Source organism: Trematomus bernacchii, unplaced genomic scaffold (assembly GCF_902827165.1).
Source record: "Trematomus bernacchii unplaced genomic scaffold, fTreBer1.1, whole genome shotgun sequence".
Taxonomy (NCBI): Eukaryota; Metazoa; Chordata; class Actinopteri; order Perciformes; family Nototheniidae; genus Trematomus; species Trematomus bernacchii.
Window position 1 is genome coordinate 2,198,795 of NW_022987801.1, and position 17,795 is coordinate 2,216,589.

At 40.7% G+C, this 17,795-nt stretch overlaps 2 protein-coding genes across 4 annotated transcripts in view; one reads left to right on the forward strand and one right to left on the reverse strand.

Annotated features, from left to right (window-relative positions):
• capn1 (calpain 1) overlaps positions 1-6,562 on the reverse strand; it is a 28,664-nt gene extending 22,102 nt beyond the window's left edge. The window contains exons 1-3 of one of the 2 annotated variants that reach the window (XM_034150036.1): positions 6,351-6,486; positions 5,642-5,688; positions 2,599-3,303 (exon numbers count right to left, since the gene is read on the reverse strand). In XM_034150036.1, coding sequence (XP_034005927.1) covers positions 2,599-2,853 — 255 coding nt within the window. In that variant the 5' untranslated portion in view covers positions 2,854-3,303; positions 5,642-5,688; positions 6,351-6,486. Of the gene's footprint in view, positions 1-2,598; positions 3,304-5,641; positions 5,689-6,350 lie in introns of both variants that reach the window. The other variant, XM_034150035.1, reaches the window with a different exon arrangement.
• Positions 6,563-7,114: 552 nt separating this feature from the next.
• sf3b2 (splicing factor 3b, subunit 2) lies at positions 7,115-16,913 on the forward strand. Of its 2 annotated transcripts, none has more exons than XM_034150201.1 (21): positions 7,115-7,331; positions 7,922-7,968; positions 8,115-8,165; positions 8,597-8,803; positions 9,114-9,162; positions 9,313-9,407; positions 9,744-9,852; positions 9,983-10,083; positions 11,068-11,310; positions 11,395-11,517; positions 11,610-11,690; positions 12,526-12,753; positions 12,837-12,986; positions 13,110-13,199; positions 13,909-14,016; positions 14,151-14,258; positions 14,626-14,768; positions 14,947-15,048; positions 15,381-15,480; positions 15,856-16,047; positions 16,556-16,913. In XM_034150201.1, exons 1-21 carry the CDS (start codon positions 7,202-7,204, stop codon positions 16,625-16,627), a joined length of 2,529 nt encoding a protein of 842 aa, XP_034006092.1. In that variant the 5' UTR covers positions 7,115-7,201; the 3' UTR covers positions 16,628-16,913. The 2 variants fall into 2 exon arrangements, with proteins under 2 accessions (XP_034006092.1, XP_034006093.1); XM_034150202.1 differs by having other exon boundaries at positions 9,986-10,083.
• The last annotated feature ends 882 nt before the right edge of the window (positions 16,914-17,795 follow it).

The window sequence follows — 17,795 nt, forward strand, 5'->3', positions numbered from 1 at the left end:
CATGGATTACACATCACAATGTCATAGAAAACCTCCACAGTATGCTTTAAGATTGCTTTCTGATGCAAAACATACATTTAAACTCCAGAAATAAGTCTCAAATAAGTCTGTTTTAAGTTACAGGATATCTGTTTTACATGCCTATCTTACAGCATTTAATTGGTCAAAATAGGTAAAGCACAGGTGTTACTAATAACGCTAACAAGGCTCTGTTCTGTTCTGCTAAATAGAATTCAGCCCAGATTAGTTTAATTGTTTAAAGCTGTGCTTTTCATACTGTTAGTCGAAATGCCTTCCATTTAAAAAAGGTCTATTCATTATTTTTTAAGCTAAATTGACGAGTAACCACTGGTTTACTTGTTAGTTTTCTTATACATATCGGTAATGTCTCTAAACGTGCTTATTATGCAGATTATGAAGTAGACACTTCAGTGTGTGTCTCCTGTCCGCGTTCTTTTTGTTTCTTAGTATTTCCTGCCTCCTAAACCATCTACGACTCAGCATGTATAGCGTGAGAAACCTCCCATGGAGATATAAAAAGAAATATTACATTTATTCCTGTGCACCACAAACACACACAGATGTAAACACACCATTGTGCACATGGTTGAATTCACAGAAACACTCAATCACACACACACAGGCTTAAAGGGACAGTTCGTATTTTTGTATTGGGTACCCAACCTTAATCGATGTATTAAGTAGATGGCAGTGAAAACGTCCCCGGTTTTCAGAAACAGACCAAGTAAAAAGCACAAAGCTAAGCAATGTACTGCTGTAATGGAAACCGCATCAAAAAGTATTTTAGAAACCTAAAAATTATATTAGTTTACGATACATTTTGAATATTTTTCACTTCATGTCAGACAAGCCCTTCCAATTAAATTACAATATAACTGATATTGGGTGGCTTGAATATGTTTATTGCTAATAGTATATTGCTTAGCTTCCTGCTAGTACTCCTTTCTGGTTCTCCAAAGAAAGAGCGTGCAAACCCCCATCTACTACACTTACTATAAATAAGTACCCCCATGTAACCCCTCTTCAAAAACCATCCCTTTAAGTTCTCTTTTTCAGGTTCAATCAGAGCACAGATTTAGGGGGAAATGTGAACACCATGTACCGTCTTGTGCGGTGTAAATATTACAGATCCTGTTGTGCAGGCTGGGCTCATGCATTAGAAAACATCAGTAATTTATCGAAAAAACGACACTCCGGGAAGCATTAGATTCACAGCAGCACACGTTAACACACTAGTGGTCTACACGCAACACACAGCAGCTCTCGCACTCAAATAGAAGCCTCAAGAGGAGCTAACACGACCCCCTGAGATCACGACTTGGCTCTCTGCTCTATTACTGCAGCGACCTGTCACGGTATGTGCAAATCATACCGTAATGGCTCTCTTCAGGGCTGCCGCGATAACACATAATGAAGTCAGTTTCACTTTGTTCTGGGGTATTTTTGAGCAGATACAGTCACAGGGAAGGATTGGAGGTTTGAGGAGATACTTGGGCCAATGAAAAGCAGGAAGAAGAGTAAGAAACCTCTCCGACACACTCCTGACTGGTGTTGCGGGGAACATTTAAATGACATGGACCAATCATCCCGGGCAGAAAGATTTGTTGCCAAGCAACAGATGAAATTCAAGCAGAGGAAGAGCTGCTTGGGATGATGAAAAAATATTCTAGCAGGTAATAAACAAGTTGGAGGGATAAAATAAGAGTTGCCTGCTCACTGCCAGAGCTATAAGTCAATGTCTGAGGGATTTTATGAAATCATCACGTATAAAGTTAGTTTAGCTTTCTCACAAACTCTTAAAGTAAAGGGCCATTGCCTCTTATTTGCATGTTATTGTCCATGTACTTATTATTGGATATACTATACAGTATGTTAAGTTTACATATCATCATAAATTGCCAAAAAATACAAAAAAGGGTCCATTAGCAAGTGAGTGTTTGTTGCCGAACAAGTGAACATTCGACCTAAAATGCTCAAGATTCAAAAATCGTAGGATTTATTTTTGCACAATTTTTAAGCTTGAAAGGTCACCTATTGTGCAATATCCACTTATTCATGTCTTTTATACTTAAATATGTGTCCCTGTGTAAAGAGATTTGGACGCTTCTGGAAAAAAGATTCCATGATCAGATTCTGGCCACTATGTGTTTTTTTTAGTTGTGCAACCATTAGCCAATCACCAACCAAGGTAACCCCCCCACCACCTTATCACCTGAATCTCCTCCCAGAGCACCATTGTGTTCTTTTTAACCAAATATCTCTCAGAGGGGCGTGGCCAGCAGCAGCTAATTAGCATTTATAGCCATGGACACAGAATCAACACTTTTGCTGCTGGGCTGAAACAGAGGGGTTTATGGGATGCTACAATTATCTGTTTTGTATTTGAAGCCAAACACTTCAGAGACATGTTTTGGGTATATCTGAGACCTATAATATATTGTTGAAAAAGAGTATAATAGGGGACCTTTAAACACTATCCACTCCAAACAAAACTCTCTTAAAAGTCTGAATTGTTAAGAAATATCCCAGCTACGAAACATTTCCAGCAAAAATTAACCAGACCCCTCCCTTTCTCACCGTGGGCCTCATCCAGCGGACGCCGGAGGTCTTGGCGGATCTGGGGCCGAGCTCGTCGAATCCCAGAGACGATGTGGCACAAGCGAACAAATTATCCTCAAACAGCCTCCTGCCCTGGAGACACTGGGCCTTCAGATTCTCGTAGTCCTGACCCAAAAACTTCACAGCCTTGTGATTCTGTCCCAGACCTTCATCACGGTCCCACTGGCTCCTCAGCTTGGCGGCCATACCCGTAGCGACAATGGGCTCCTCCATCCTGAGCTTTTGAGAGGAACTGGAGGGTCGGCTGTCACTCTCTGTCGGATGTTTGTAGGTGTGAAACTACAATACGATGTTAGGATGTCTCAATGATTAATGTGGCAACTGTGTAGCTTCAGTTTTAATGTAAAGCCCCCCGACAGTGCTTATGTAAATTTGATATGGTGTGCTAATGGCTTCAAGGCTTGATCATAAATCAGAATGAAACATTAGTGGCCATTAGGAAGCTATGAAATATTGACCAGGCTGCTGCTTCGTTGCGGTACGTGTGGTTATGCTGTAGCTGGGTGCTTAAAATGCAATAACAATCACAAGTGTAGAGGCTCCAAATGTAGAAGCTTAATGGAGAGAGATGGCGAAGGCAGATCGTCCAGTGAGAACCAATCACTTTTCTGAGGAGATGTCAACAGGAGAGGGGTGCGTCCTGGTCCCAACAGCAGATACAATCTAAAAGAAATAAGTAAAAACATTAGAAAGTATGCAGAGATGACAGTCCATAAATAGCTCTACCTGGACAAAAGCAACACTTATATGTAATGTCTATACAGTACGTGCATTCAGGGTTTAAAAAGGCAAATGAGCCCTGCCTATTTATTTTCAGTCAACTCTATACCCACATGCCAAAGGGATTAGTCACAATAGGCAGGGCCGTGCTACTTTGACTGTGGGCCACTGAATGTGTACACGGTGTCAGTCAGAAGCGAAACAGAGTAAATGTTTAATCAGAAGAGGTGTATGAACAAAGTGGTGGATGGCCGCTCTGTGCATGAAGGGGTGGGGGGGTTATTCATTGTGCACAGGGCTAAAAAAGGGTGCTCTTTGTGTGAATGTTGATGAACAATGAAGGCAGCTCTAACCCAGAACAAGCAAATGCTCTCTGAGGCTCTTTAATTAAGCAGAACCAGGGAGGAGGAAGTGTAAACTGTCAATTATTACCGTGGAAGCTCTTGACAGAACTGGAGCTTTGCAACAGTTCATCTCAGTTCCTTTGTCTTTGTTTTCTTAGATTTGCCTCCTCCAGTCGCTTTTTTAAAAATTTCTAACACACAGATGGTTTATTTTTAACTTCTCTCCTTTTTTTTCAAATGTATTTCAGCCCCGTCTCTTTTTTACTACAGCGATTACACTATCCAAGCTGAACACTCTTCCTGTTTCAAGACTCAGACGCCTGTCAACAGAAGCTAAAAAATGGTTTGGCTCTTATTGGCTCAGAGGAACTCCATTGCTCTCTGTGCACCACACCCATTACAAACATCTCTGTTTCACTGAGTGAAAAATGTGGCTGCTAACAGAACATGTGGTTACGACATCACATTGAGATGTTCAACTTTGCAGACTGTAGAGTTATAATGAGAGATTTTATATGATTGCCATTCCTGCTGCTGCTAGCAAAGGGGAGTACTACAACTACTACTACCTAGCATGAGTACTACAATTATTTTAACTGTTACAAGGCAGTACAGTAGTGCTAGCAGTTGTAGCACTAGCACTGCTAATGCTACAACTCCTACTTTCACTCTAAAATATATAAAAGTTTACTATTCTGTCATTTCTATGAGAGTTATTATTAAACCACAACTACAGATACTTTAGCTGTCATTAATATTTTGCTACTAAACACAATTATTTTTTGTTACAGAATACAGACCAAAATGTGCAGTACTGTTGAATAAACTATCAAAACCGAGGAGTGGAAGCTAACATTAGCATTGAATTTGGTTGCAGATATTTACTTTCTTAATCAAACACTTTCTGATTTAAATGAGAATTTGGCCTATATTTTCAGACTTGTTTATTCTTCAAATTAAGGTTTATTATAAATCACTTTGGCATTGGTAACAAAAGTAATGTAATACTTATTAGTACTATGGATTCTTTGTATAAATTACCACGACTTCCATCACCACTACATGTCATTTTTTTAATGTTTTGTCATAAATATTCAGCACAAATAGCCAACATAATCACATTTTAAGGCACCAAATATACCTAATGCTGAGTAGTTTGTAACTAACAGTTATGAAAGGAAATTAACTCATGTACCCAACAGCAAAGTAAAACATATTCCAAATACATCCCAAACATTTGGTGGTTTTCATCTTGGCTGCGTGTTATCGGGGCGCACTCTGCCCATCGTTAGTTCAATCTGGCTGTAATTAATATTTAATTTAGCCTTGCATGTGAAATACACTTCCATGACACACCTCACACACACACACACTCCCGCACACACACACAGATATCCTCCACCTCAGTGCAGGTAGTGACATCTATGAGAAATGACAAGCAGGAGACTACTCATCCAGACACAAAGAGAAGCCAGAAGCTACAGTAAAAACAACACAATTCCAATACAGAAAAATATTCAAGACTCTGCATGAGCTTATTCAAATAGATAAGTAAATATGTGTGCACCCAAACCATAACATAGTTTGTTTTTGTATTATGTCAAAGCTATGTATTGCATTAGGTTACATACATAAAGTGTTATTCTTAGCTTGTGTTATGCTATTTGATCAATGACAGGCAGCTTTAAATGGAAAAATATGCAGAATGACGGACACGACAGGGGCCACATGAGTTTACCAGAAGTCAAACAAGGATACAAACGTCAATACAGTATATGTCACTACTGCTTTTCTGCTGATGTGAGTCTGTGTCCAATGTGGTTTCCTTCTCACAACACACACATGAACTCAGACTGCTTATATACATGCTGCTTGCAACTAATGCCTGTGGGTGTGTGTGAGTTCCAGTGTTTATGTTGTGAGTAAGCATTTCTGACCTCCCTCCTCTGGTGTATTTCTGCATGCAGAGTTCATATTCCAAGCACTGTGAAATGAAATACCAAAAGTGTTTGTTGCAAGCTATGGGGGAAAATAGATCTGCAGAGCAACTAGACACAAACAGTGTCCAAAGGAGAGAGAAAATGCTGACTTTTGGAGTGATCTTTATCAAAGTAGGAAGTAGAGATTGGCTTCAAACACACTTAAATACAAGGTGTCCATGTACTATTTTGAGGGGTTTAATTATAGTGGATATCAAGCCATTTAGGACTGTTTATACCCGTGCATGGCTCACACAGATTAGCATGATGGTAGGTGTGGTCCCTGAGAGGAGAAACAGACAGTGTCCAGTTGTCAGATTGCAACTTTCTCAAGTTGACCAACATGAGCAGCTGTTCGACATTTTTTCGCTTCACCTCACCTCCCTCACATCAAAGATCGTCTCTGCGTACAGTGAGCAGAATAAAAGCGAAAACAAGAGATTTTGCTGAACTAAACGCATTGGCACATATCACCGTTTAATGGAGTCGCGAAAGTTGTACCCGACTGAAGAGTTTGCTTTACATGGGTGGTAGCAGTTTTCACAACACAAACTTTAAGATCTCCTCATTGGTGTTTTTTAAAAGTTCAGGCTATGTCAAAAGCATTTTAAGATCGCTTCCTGCAGCGCGACACAAACCAGACTGGATGAAGGAATGTTATAATTACCTTTTTCAGGACGTTTCCTTAAAAATGCAGTTATTTAGACATTCAATATTCAACTTGGCTTTCCTTCCATGCTTAGTGTGGGCTTTACTCCCTCCTCTGCTCTCTAACAGCGTATTTATTTAGAAACGCCCTGCTTCTGCCCTGATCTATATGATCAAATGTGCAGACCTCACACTGCGTCTGCGCAATGCCCGCTAGTCATAAAACACACTACACCGAAGAGGAGGGCTTTATTCTCGTAGCTTTCATGAAGTTGATTCGCTCCTGATTTCTGCCCAAAGCTGTGCAGTGTTGCCGGGTTGAATAATAACTCACTGTAGGTAATTACATTGACATTAGATAAAGTTTTCACAATAAAAAACAGTATTGTGCCTGGAAACCTCCCCCTTTTCAGTGCTTGAATGTGACAAATGATATGTAAAATGTTGATCTTCTGATTTTAAATTCCGTTATCCTTAATTTTAGAGGAAAATATTGCCTAATGATATATTATACATTCTTTAAACAAACCTTTTTAAAGCTGTTTTAATTAAGTTGAGTAGCGAAATTAACTTAAAAGCTTTCATTAGAATCCAACTGAATGTTTTTTTGTTTTTTTTTAACGATGATTCAAAACGAATGATTGTGGGGCTCTTACACAAAAACTGTACATTTTAAAGTCTGACAAGCCTTATTCAAGTTGTCAACACTGACCTCTAGTGGCTAGAGGTAATAAATGCAATGTTCTCTTTTTTCGGACTTCATGTCCCAGCAGTCAGTGCGGCAGGATGCTTCCCGTCATCCTTTGCGCTAGTCCCGTTTCTGCGCCACTCGCGTGTTTTCCGCCGTTGTTTCATTGAGAGAACCTGAACATGGCATCCGACGGACCACCGGGTACCGACCAAGCTCCGTCCGATTTAGGGACTGCTATCGCGGCTTTGAACTCATGGACCCACCGGGAGCTTCAGACCAAGCTGGCGGAGATTGGAGCGCCTACGATGGGTAAGAAAAAAAAGGGAAGACGGAGAGCCATGCTGGAAGAAGGACTGTGTTTAGCTAACAGTAGCTAGCTAGTTGCTAATGTTAGCTAGCAAAACGCAACACTATCGTTGCAATGAGTTGAGGCTAGGCCTTAGTTGTGTTTACAGTCTTTAAACGGTATATTTAGTTTAGTTTAGTTTCTTACTATGCAATACATACACCAATATACTGTGTTTAAGCAGCACTGGAAACATACATACTGTGTTGTAGCTAAACAGCTAGCAATGTAGCTGTTAGCTTGCAGGCTAACTTGAATGAAGGGTCATCTAAGCACTTACATTATAAGTCAGTTTAGTGTTGATAGATAGATACTGTATTGCTCCCAAATTGGGAAATATTTTGTTACAGCAGCAGTGTTTTCTGGCATTACAATATTTAAAAGGTGAAATAAAGTATAAACATAGCTAAATGAAAACATGACAACATCTAAATCAATTATTCAATACACTTTTGAAACTTGGAAAACACAACCAAAATGCAAAGTGCCCGTGCAATGTTACACTTACAATGTACATTTCTTCCTGTAATTAAGTTTGTTTGTCATTCCTCAGGTCTCAGAGAGGAGTTGACTGACAGACTGAAGGGCTACATGATTCAGGTAAACTGCAAACTCTCTGCCTTAAGTGTTAACCATGCATGCTGAAAATAATACACCTTTATTGTACAATCTAAGTCTTAGATACTGTTGATCAAAAACTCTTAGCTCAAAAGTATTCACCGAATTGTGCGTCCTTCTCTCTGCAGACTGGGATCCTCGTCAGCAAACATAAGGATGACAAGTCAATGGGCTCCCAGGTAAAAGCTGAATATGTGTGAAACTTTTTATATGTTCATCATTGTTTTATCATGCACCATGTTCTCACATTTTTGATGTAAATATAGTCGGATCACACACCCTGCTGTTGGCTCTAAACAGATTTCCTGGACATGATGTTATCAGCTTTGTGTGTATTGGCTCCTGATGATGCATATTCAAATTGCATGATATATTTGCATTTTACACCTTTTTAAGGAAGTGTAATGATGTGTAGCACAAATATTCCACGCTTAAATTAAAACCCTTCAGTTATTTGTACATTTCTTGCCAAAACAGTTACAATTTGTACGTGTGTTGTCACTGTCTGCTATTCCTAATTTGGGGACAGAAATGCTGCAATGAATAAAGGAATCTCCAGTGTCAAACCCCCCAATCATCCTCACTGTCTCTTGTGTTCCCTCCTCTCCAGATGCACGGTATGCCGCCCATGCCTCCTGGTATGGGCATGCTCCAGGCTATGAGCATGATGCCCGGGGGTCCGCCTCCACCTGGCATCCACATGGGCATGGAGCCCCCGGGTATGTGCCCTCCTGGCATGTCTCAGGACGATCAGCTGAAGATGGCCCAGCACCGAGCGGCCATGGTGCTGCAGCAGGAGGAGAGAGCCAAGCAGCAGGTGAAGTTCTATTCCCTTTAAACACAATACTAAGGTGCAATCAGTTGTGAGCTTGTAGGATTTAAAAACAACAAATAACTTTTTTTTTTTCAATGTATTTACAATTGGCAAACAGTACCAGCTTCTGTAACAAACACTGTTAGAAAATAGTTTTAGTACTATCTAAAAAGGTTAAAAATCTCACCTCACGACAATAACAGATATGCCGCATCCCTTTTCTCTTCTCTTGTTTAGTTCGAACACATTCAATTCTACTAATTTTTTAATAACAATGTATTTAAAGTGCCATCTCCTTTTATTCTTATATCAGTCAGCGATGATGGAACACGAGCGTCATCAGCCTGGCGGCCAAATGAGAGGTATGTCAGCGATGTCTTCATAATATTCACACATCTTACCCCTGCTGCATGTTTGCTTACCCATGAAAAGTGTGGGTTTTTTGCACAATTTCCTTATACTTTACCAACAAAGTAAAGAGCGTTTATCACCTGCAAACTGTCTCTCTGCAGGTATGGATCCTCGTGGGCCGCTGCCTCCTGGTGTCAGTATGATGCCGACCCAGAAACAGAGAGTGCCCCCCCCTCCAGGAGAAGATAACAGAGAGGTAAGGAGAACCCCCCAAAGTGTTTTTATAAGTTGGAATACAGAGACTACACTGACCTCCCAGCCTTCAAAACACTGACCAAGTCTCATCTTTACAGGCTAGCTTTTAATGCTCTGTCCTTGTCATAATTGTGCTTTTACTGCTCGATTTTTTTTCTGTTGCCCTTTTGACGGCACGTGTACATACATTAGTTTCCTAAATCAAGCAAAAAGATACATTTCTAGTGTTAATTTGGACCAAGATTGTTCTTCAGGGACTCGGATCTCTTCCTGATTTTCAGCGGGAGACTACCTGTGCTACTATCTTAGTTACAAACTTGTTTTGCTTCCACTACAGGCCTGGCAGAATGAGGAGGTCAGCATCAGCGGACCAAAGATCCCTCAGGCTCTGGAGAAGATCCTCCAGCTGAAGGAGATCAGACAGGAGCAGCTCACCGACCCCGCAGGTCAGAACAGCTGATCATCAATGTTTTACTGAAATACATGTATTTGTCCGAGTGTTAGACACTAGGATGCTGTTGGTATGTTTTAGCATTCTGGTTCTTATCTGATTTGTGTCCTTTCTCTTCCCGCTAGAAGAGGAAGACGATGAGGCAGGAGACATGGACCTGAACCACTCCTCTGCTCCGGTCATGTCCGAGACGGAAGACGACGACAGTCAGATATCTAAGAAAGATGTAAGTCTTTTTCTCTCACCATCTGTCACAGTAACTTGTTATATCTCAGTGGTTTTGTGCTCGAATATAGTCATTCTGAGACCAATACAGTATAAAATCATCTTGTATATTTCAGTCATGTTTCATTTATTAATGACGCCACAAGGGTTGTTGTTCCTTAAACTAGGGATGCTCCGATCGCCAATTTTGGGGGCGATCCCCAGGAATCAGTATCCGATCGAATGGGCGGGGCCTATGGGGATCTTCCATTTAAAGTGATGTTTACAACTCAGTTAATGGGGCTCATTCACTGGCGCTTCCACAAACAACAACCAACATAATTATTACATTCAAATGAAGTACATTATTCAAGTTTACATTAACTTTGGATAATAACACGGGAGAAATTAGCGGAAGCGCTCTCTTTTCCTCTCTCTCCTGACAGCCGGTCCCTATCCGTCTCATGCAGCTCGCTGATCCAGTAATGAGTGACCCGACAGTGAAGAATAAATATATTTATAACTAGTTTTGCGTGTTCGAGAGGTAGATAAAATAGCTAAGTGTGTTAGGTCTAACTATTAATGTGTGTTTTGCTCCGCTCACCGGTCCGTCACAGCGGGTGGAGCTGCAGGATTTCTGCTTCACACACGTTGCATACCACTATTTTATATTTATTACCTTAAAATACTGCCAGACCGGTGAAGCCATTTTGGCGAGCTTGTTTTGCCGCGCACTGAGAAAAGTGTCATGTATTTTACGTCCTCATTTTACGTCATGCGATCGGCTCTCGCGATTTTTAGAGAGCACCGATCGATCGGCAGAGACTGAGTATCGGCCGATATCGATCGGAGCATCCCTACCTTAAACTAACCTCAACTGAAGAAATAGGCCTTCTACATAGGACAGTGCTGTAATCCCAAGAAATAAAAATACATAACAATGCAAAAAGAACCATGTTTTTGGAAACTCGTAATTTTACAATTTACCAACCAACCATCCCTTTAGAAAAACCGCAGGCGCAGAAACCGCAAGAAGAAGAGCAAGAAGAAGCGGGCGCTGGAGAAGAAGGAGCACGCGGAGCAGCAGCAGGAGGAGCAGAAGAAGGATGGCAGCGATAAAGATAAAGACTCGGAGAAGGAGAAGGATAAGGAGAAGGAGCCCGAGGTGGAGATCGAGTACATCACAGAGGAGCCGGAGATCTACGACCCCAACTACATCTTCTTCAAGAGGATCTTCGAGGCGTTCAAGGTACCTACAGAGAACTATGGACCTCCTGTACTGCATTTAAATATGATTTCCTTTCTGCTGTAACGCTGCTTTGTTTTCTCTCAGCTGACCGACGACGTGAAGAAAGAGAAGGAGAAGGAGCCCGAGAAGACGGAGAAGCAGGAGACCGCCGTGCTGCGGAAAAAGGGCTTCGAGGACGAGAGGAAAGACAGCGACGACAGTGATGATGTTCGTATCCCTCTTTTGATCAAAATATACCCATGGAGCATAAAGAAGAAAACCCCCCTTGCATGTATAAACATTTGACATTCTGTTTACAGGACATGAGACCAGATTTACCCAAACTGTCGAAGAAGAAGATGAGGAGGATGAACAGGCTGACTGTGGCTGAACTCAAACAGGTGAATACGGCTAATATACACAGGGTTCTTCTTACGGTCATTAAAAACCTGGAAAAGTCATGGAAATGTAACTAAAGTTGCATCAAATATCATTTATATTTGATCTAATCGCCGAAATAGTAATACTATAATGATAATAAATACTGTATCGTATAGTAATGAAACGTAAAATGGCATTTAACTGACGAGGTATTTTGCTGGTGAGAGATTTTAGTTGCTTTAGCGTGTAGAAGCTACTAAGCCTATTGGATTTGTTTTAGATAGGCACAACATGTTTCAGACCTGATTTTCCTGTTCCATGTTAAAATAAACCATTTTCAGTGGTACCGCTGAACAAGAGTAATGTTTTTGGTCATGGAAAATTAGGTAAAGGTCATGGAAAAGTCATTGGAAATCATTGGTGAAAAAGTGTATGAACCCTGATGCTTAAAACAAGGCTTGTGTGGTCCGTTGCAGCCCACATTTTGGGTTTTTTCAAGGCTCAAAACAGACATTGATAGAAGGATTAATTCAATACCTGATATGATATTGTCTACGAAAGTAAGCAACGATACCGGATAAAAAAAAAAATCCTAGTTTTTGTGTTCTCCACCACCATGTTGTTTCTAAAAAAGTAGGAGCCATAATTCAAAGATGCACTTATTTATTATTATTTACCTAAAATCCTCCTCTAAGATAGGTTTAATGAAATCTTCAGTCAAAGGTAGAAATTGAAACGCGTAAGTCCAGTTGTCATTGTCACAACAAAAAAAACATCTACTTTACTTTATAATTTTTCCCGCCTGTTTTCATTACTATCAATAACCGTAAATTCCTCTCTGTGTCTTTCCTCCAGCTGGTGGCCCGTCCAGATGTGGTGGAGATGCACGACGTGACGGCCCAGGAGCCCAAGCTGCTGGTGCACCTGAAGGCCACCAGGAACACGGTGCCGGTGCCCCGCCACTGGTGCTTCAAGAGGAAGTACCTGCAGGGCAAGAGAGGAATAGAGAAGCCGCCGTTTGAGCTGCCCGACTTCATCAAGAAAACTGGAATCCAGGAGATGAGGGAGGCGCTGCAGGAGAAGGTGGGGCACCAGAAGGACATTTGTTCATTTCAAACTAAAATAGACACACCCTTTCTTCATTTTTGATCATTTTCGGTTCACAGGAAGACGCCAAAACCATGAAAACCAAAATGAGGGAGAAGGTTCGCCCCAAGATGGGAAAGATCGACATCGACTACCAGAAGCTGCACGACGCCTTCTTCAAATGGCAGATCAAACCCAAGCTCACCATCCACGGAGACCTCTACTACGAGGTTTGTTTTTTTAATTCATTTCTCTTACCTTTCCGTAGAATCTTTATATCCTGTTTTGAAAGAACAGTTTTTGTTATTTTAAAAAAGGCCCTCTGAGTGACCTGTGTCTTTGTGTCTCTGCAGGGAAAAGAGTTTGAAACTCGTCTGAAGGAGAAGAAGCCGGGAGATCTCTCCGATGAGCTGCGCATCGCTCTGGGCATGCCGGTCGGACCTGTAAGTTTAGCTAACATTAGAAGCAAAGCACAATAAACCCACATCTACCTAGGGCTGTGCGATTATGGCAAAAATCATAATCGCGATTATTTTGGTCAATAATTGATATCATGATTATTAAAAACCATTATCCATTTACTTTGAAAACATCCATTTATTGAAAAAAAGAAAATTGAACAGTATGTTTTTAACAGTTGATTACCCTGAACTTTAAGTATAATTCAACTGAAAAAACAATATAAAATAAAATAAATATTCATTATATTTCGATTATGTTGTTTTCATAATCGTTGCAAGCCAAAATCGTAATTGCGATTAAAATACGATTAATTGAACGGCCCTACCTGTACGTTTAACTAACATTAGAAGCAAAGCACAATAAACCCACATCTACCACAGAAAAATAACATTTTAAGTTAGAAATGCATTGAAAACAAGTGCAATTTCTCTTAAAATAAACTCAAATAAGGCCTAATACATACTGTATGTATATATCTCCTGCAGTGGCATGTTATTGTGTTATGCCCACCATTCTTTAGTTTTCCTCTTAACCTGATACTCTTCGTCTTGCTGCTGTTCAATGCATCCAAAAGGCTGTGGAAATGAATCTGTAAATGGAGACCTGACCCAAACATGTTTTTTTTCTGAAACACAATATCAAGGAGAGGAACACGACAGTGAGCTGACGTTGTCTTTTCTTCCTCTCCAGAACTCCCACAAGGTGCCCCCCCCCTGGTTGATCGCCATGCAGAGGTACGGCCCCCCTCCCTCCTACCCCAATCTCAAGATTCCCGGACTCAACTCCCCCATCCCAGAGGTAAGACCACTACTCCTACTGCAGAGGGACAATTCTATTGCAAAACAGTCTTCATTCAGAATGACTAACGTGATCTTTTGATGTGTCGGTATGTTTAATGTTTCTCTCCGTCCTCTCACTCTTCCGTCTCTCAGAACTGTACGTTTGGTTATCACGCCGGGGGCTGGGGGAAGCCGCCCGTAGACGAGATGGGCAAACCGCTTTACGGTGACGTGTTCGGGACCAATGCTATAGACTTCCAGGTAACAGACTACACACACAAACACACACACACACACACACACACATCCTTAACTGCAGGGTTCTTAGTCAAACTTTAAATATCTTGTAATATGAAAATATACGACACATTAATATCACCAATCTATGGTTCTGTGGCTCAAATACATTTATATGAAAAATATGACAAGCTCAAAATCTTAAACATTAAAGCTTTAAATAATCATATTTTCTGATGTTAACAAGTGTTTTCCCTTCATTTGTACCTCAAAATGTGCTCAAGTCCTGTAACAACTGCACTTATAGCTCAGCAAAGATTGCACACACACACACGTTAATTGCCCGATTTTGTCCAGATGTGTGTAATAATATGTACATTTTTGTGCTCAGGCCAAAGCGGAGGAGGAGGAGGTGGATCACGCGCCGTGGGGAGAACTGGAGCCTTCAGACGAGGAGTCATCGGAGGAAGAGGAGGAGGAGGAAAGCGACGAGGAGAAACCGGACGAAACTGGATTCTTCACACCGGCAGACAGGTACCTTAACTTTAAGTGATAGTTCACTCTTTAATTAAGAAGAATGTACAGTATAGTAATCTCTAAGTGCAAAAAAATAACTGCTGAATGACATTACCAATATGTGCCGTGTCATTATAAGATCAACTGGTCTGTGGCTTTCATAAATAAACTCATTGTGTCTTTGTTTCTGTTTCAGTGGGCTCATCACCCCCGGGGGCTTCACGTCGATCCCTGCCGGCATGGAGACGCCCGAGCTGATCGAGCTGAGGAAGAAGAAGATCGAGGAGGCCATGGACGGGTGGGTGTCGCTCTTCAACGTCACAGCAATCCTGCACATGTTTTATTTCCCATTTACATGATACTAACACTCGTGTTATGGAATACCAACCAAATACATTTATATAATGTGTTTAAGTGAACAAATACACCAGTAACATTGTGAATGGTATTGAAAGAAATATTCATATACATTTAAAAAAAAAAAAGTGTTATTGCTACATTTTACTGTCCAAATTTCACCTATTGTAAATCTCAATTAGTGTTTATAAATTAAATATCATGTCTTCTCCATCACACAGCTAATTACCAATGACAATGTAAGCTTTAACCTTGTTGCTCTTGTGTTTACAGAAACGAGACCCCTCAGCTGTTCACGGTGCTCCCGGAGAGACGCACGGGCCCCGTAGGCGCCGCCATGATGGCTTCAACTCACATCTACGACGTGTCGGGGGTAAGAACTCTCTCTTGTATGATAGCTTTGTAGAAATGTCCTAACAAAGTTAACTTCCATCTAATGGGAGATACAGGGTCCCACGATTCAATAAAGTCAGACTGAAGCATCCTTTGTGCGTCAGTCAATCCTCTCAGTAAATACAGAGCTGAATCCCAGATCAGATGCACGCTAAAGGGTCTTTGAAAATGGTTTCTTTCAGTGATTGTGATAAATGTTTGTTTTTCATGTATTGCATCTTGATGTTTGTCCATGTTGATGTTACACATGCTGTGACTCAAGTCAAACTTCAGACTTGATCTGACCATTAAAGTGTTATCGTATCGTATTATCTGTCTGTTGCCATTCCTTATATCTGTTTCTCCGTCCCTGCAGGCCATGGCGGCCCGTAAGATGGGTGGAGGGCAGGAGTCTCAGGGCGTGGAAGTGGCGCTGGCCCCCGAGGAGCTGGAGCTCGACCCCATGGCCATGACGCAGAAGTACGAGGAGCACGTCAGAGAGCAGCAGGCGCAGGTGGAGAAGGAGGACTTCAGCGACATGGTGGCCGAGCACGCTGCCAAACAGAAGGTAATTATTTATCTAGCACAGCAGCATTACAACGGTTTTAACTGAATAGTTCTAACAGTTTTTATATTTTTTTTTATAACTACTTCAAACAACATTTAAAACCAATAATATTCTTGGTTGTTAATGTCAGTGTGATCATTCTAGGTAATATCAGGTACACTTCAGTTGAGATTCATCCATATGCAGTATGTTATGCTTGAATGAGTTACTGCGTTTCCCCGAATGTTACTGTAGGCTGGTTCAAAGACAATATTTTCCCTTTCTTCAATAACAGATGACCGGCTGCATCGTTAAAAATAGAACAGCTGCTCATATTTAAAAGCCCCATGTGATAAACTAATGACTACTTGTGTCGGAAAAACATGACTCAACAAGTCCTTTATTCAGAAACTAAAGGGAAGTAGGAGTCTGCTAAAGCAACGTGGTTTAGAGTAACTTCAGTTGTCCCTTTTTTTTTTTATGGTGACTTTTGAACATTAATAACTATTTGCTCTTTCTCACCATACAGCAAAAAAAGAGGAAGGCCCAGCCGCAGGACACGAGAGGCGGCGCCAAGAAATACAAAGAGTTCAAGTTCTAGAGCGGAAACACCGAGGCGACGCGGCGCTGCGAGAGACCGAGCCACCACGGGAACCGAAGGAGGAAGTGCTGTTCTCAGATTTTAACTCCAGAGGATGTCAACATCGATCATCTGTCAGACCAGTAACTGTACACACAGTTTTGTTCCTTTTTTTAAAACTATAAATAGATGATTCATGGCGTAAGTCACATGGTGTTTCCTGTTTGACCCTACGTCTTTTTTCATTGTATCCATTTTTTTCTGTTTTTTTTGTAAATAAACGAATGATGACAAGCGTTCACAACCACTGTGCCTCTGGTTTTCATTTGATTGCTTTGGGGGGGGGGGGGGGTTACTGTAAATGTTCACTTGCATTAGATAGTGTAATGCTGCTGGTGAAATGCAGCGTACAAGCCTTAGTTAGCTGATCCAGTCACAAGCAGAGTGACCCATTTACAGTCGACCGTAATGCTGAGCAATAATATTTACAGGAAATATAATTAAACGGTTACCTTGAAGACATTTTAATTATTTTGGTTAATGGCTAATCCATATTTTCCTCTGAATCAGGCGTATTGCCAAGTAGCTTACACATGCAAGGAATTAGCTTTGATGTATAATGGTGCATACATAAATACAGTAAGAGGAAATAAGTAACTTTTTTTTAAAACAATCTTAAATGCTTGCAAGAAATATAAAGAAAATGATATACCAGAATATGACAAATGACTCAGAAAATAAAATATGTGCACTATCAGATTGTAGAGTAGAAAAGCTGTGCATTTTTTATAGAAGAGGTAAAAGTTTATGATTTTATTTCCTATTTTGTCACTTGCCAATAATTAATGTGTTCACACCACCACATTTTGAATTGGGGTATTATGGAAATAATGCCTTTTAAAATCTCCACAGTTTTGGATATTTAGTTGTATCTCTTTTGCACATTTGTACTTGTGTTTATATGAATATTTCCTGTGCCGTAAATAAAATATGTATTTGTTTATCAAAACCTTTAATAGCAACACAATTTTTTATGCCAATAAACATTTATATCTGGCTCTTGAGGGCTCTGAGGTGAAGTGTACTTCTTGCGCCAAATACATCAATAAAAGTAAATCAAAAAAATAATATTAAAGGTCCCATGTCATGGCCATTTCTACTGATCATAATTCCATTGTGATCTAGTCTA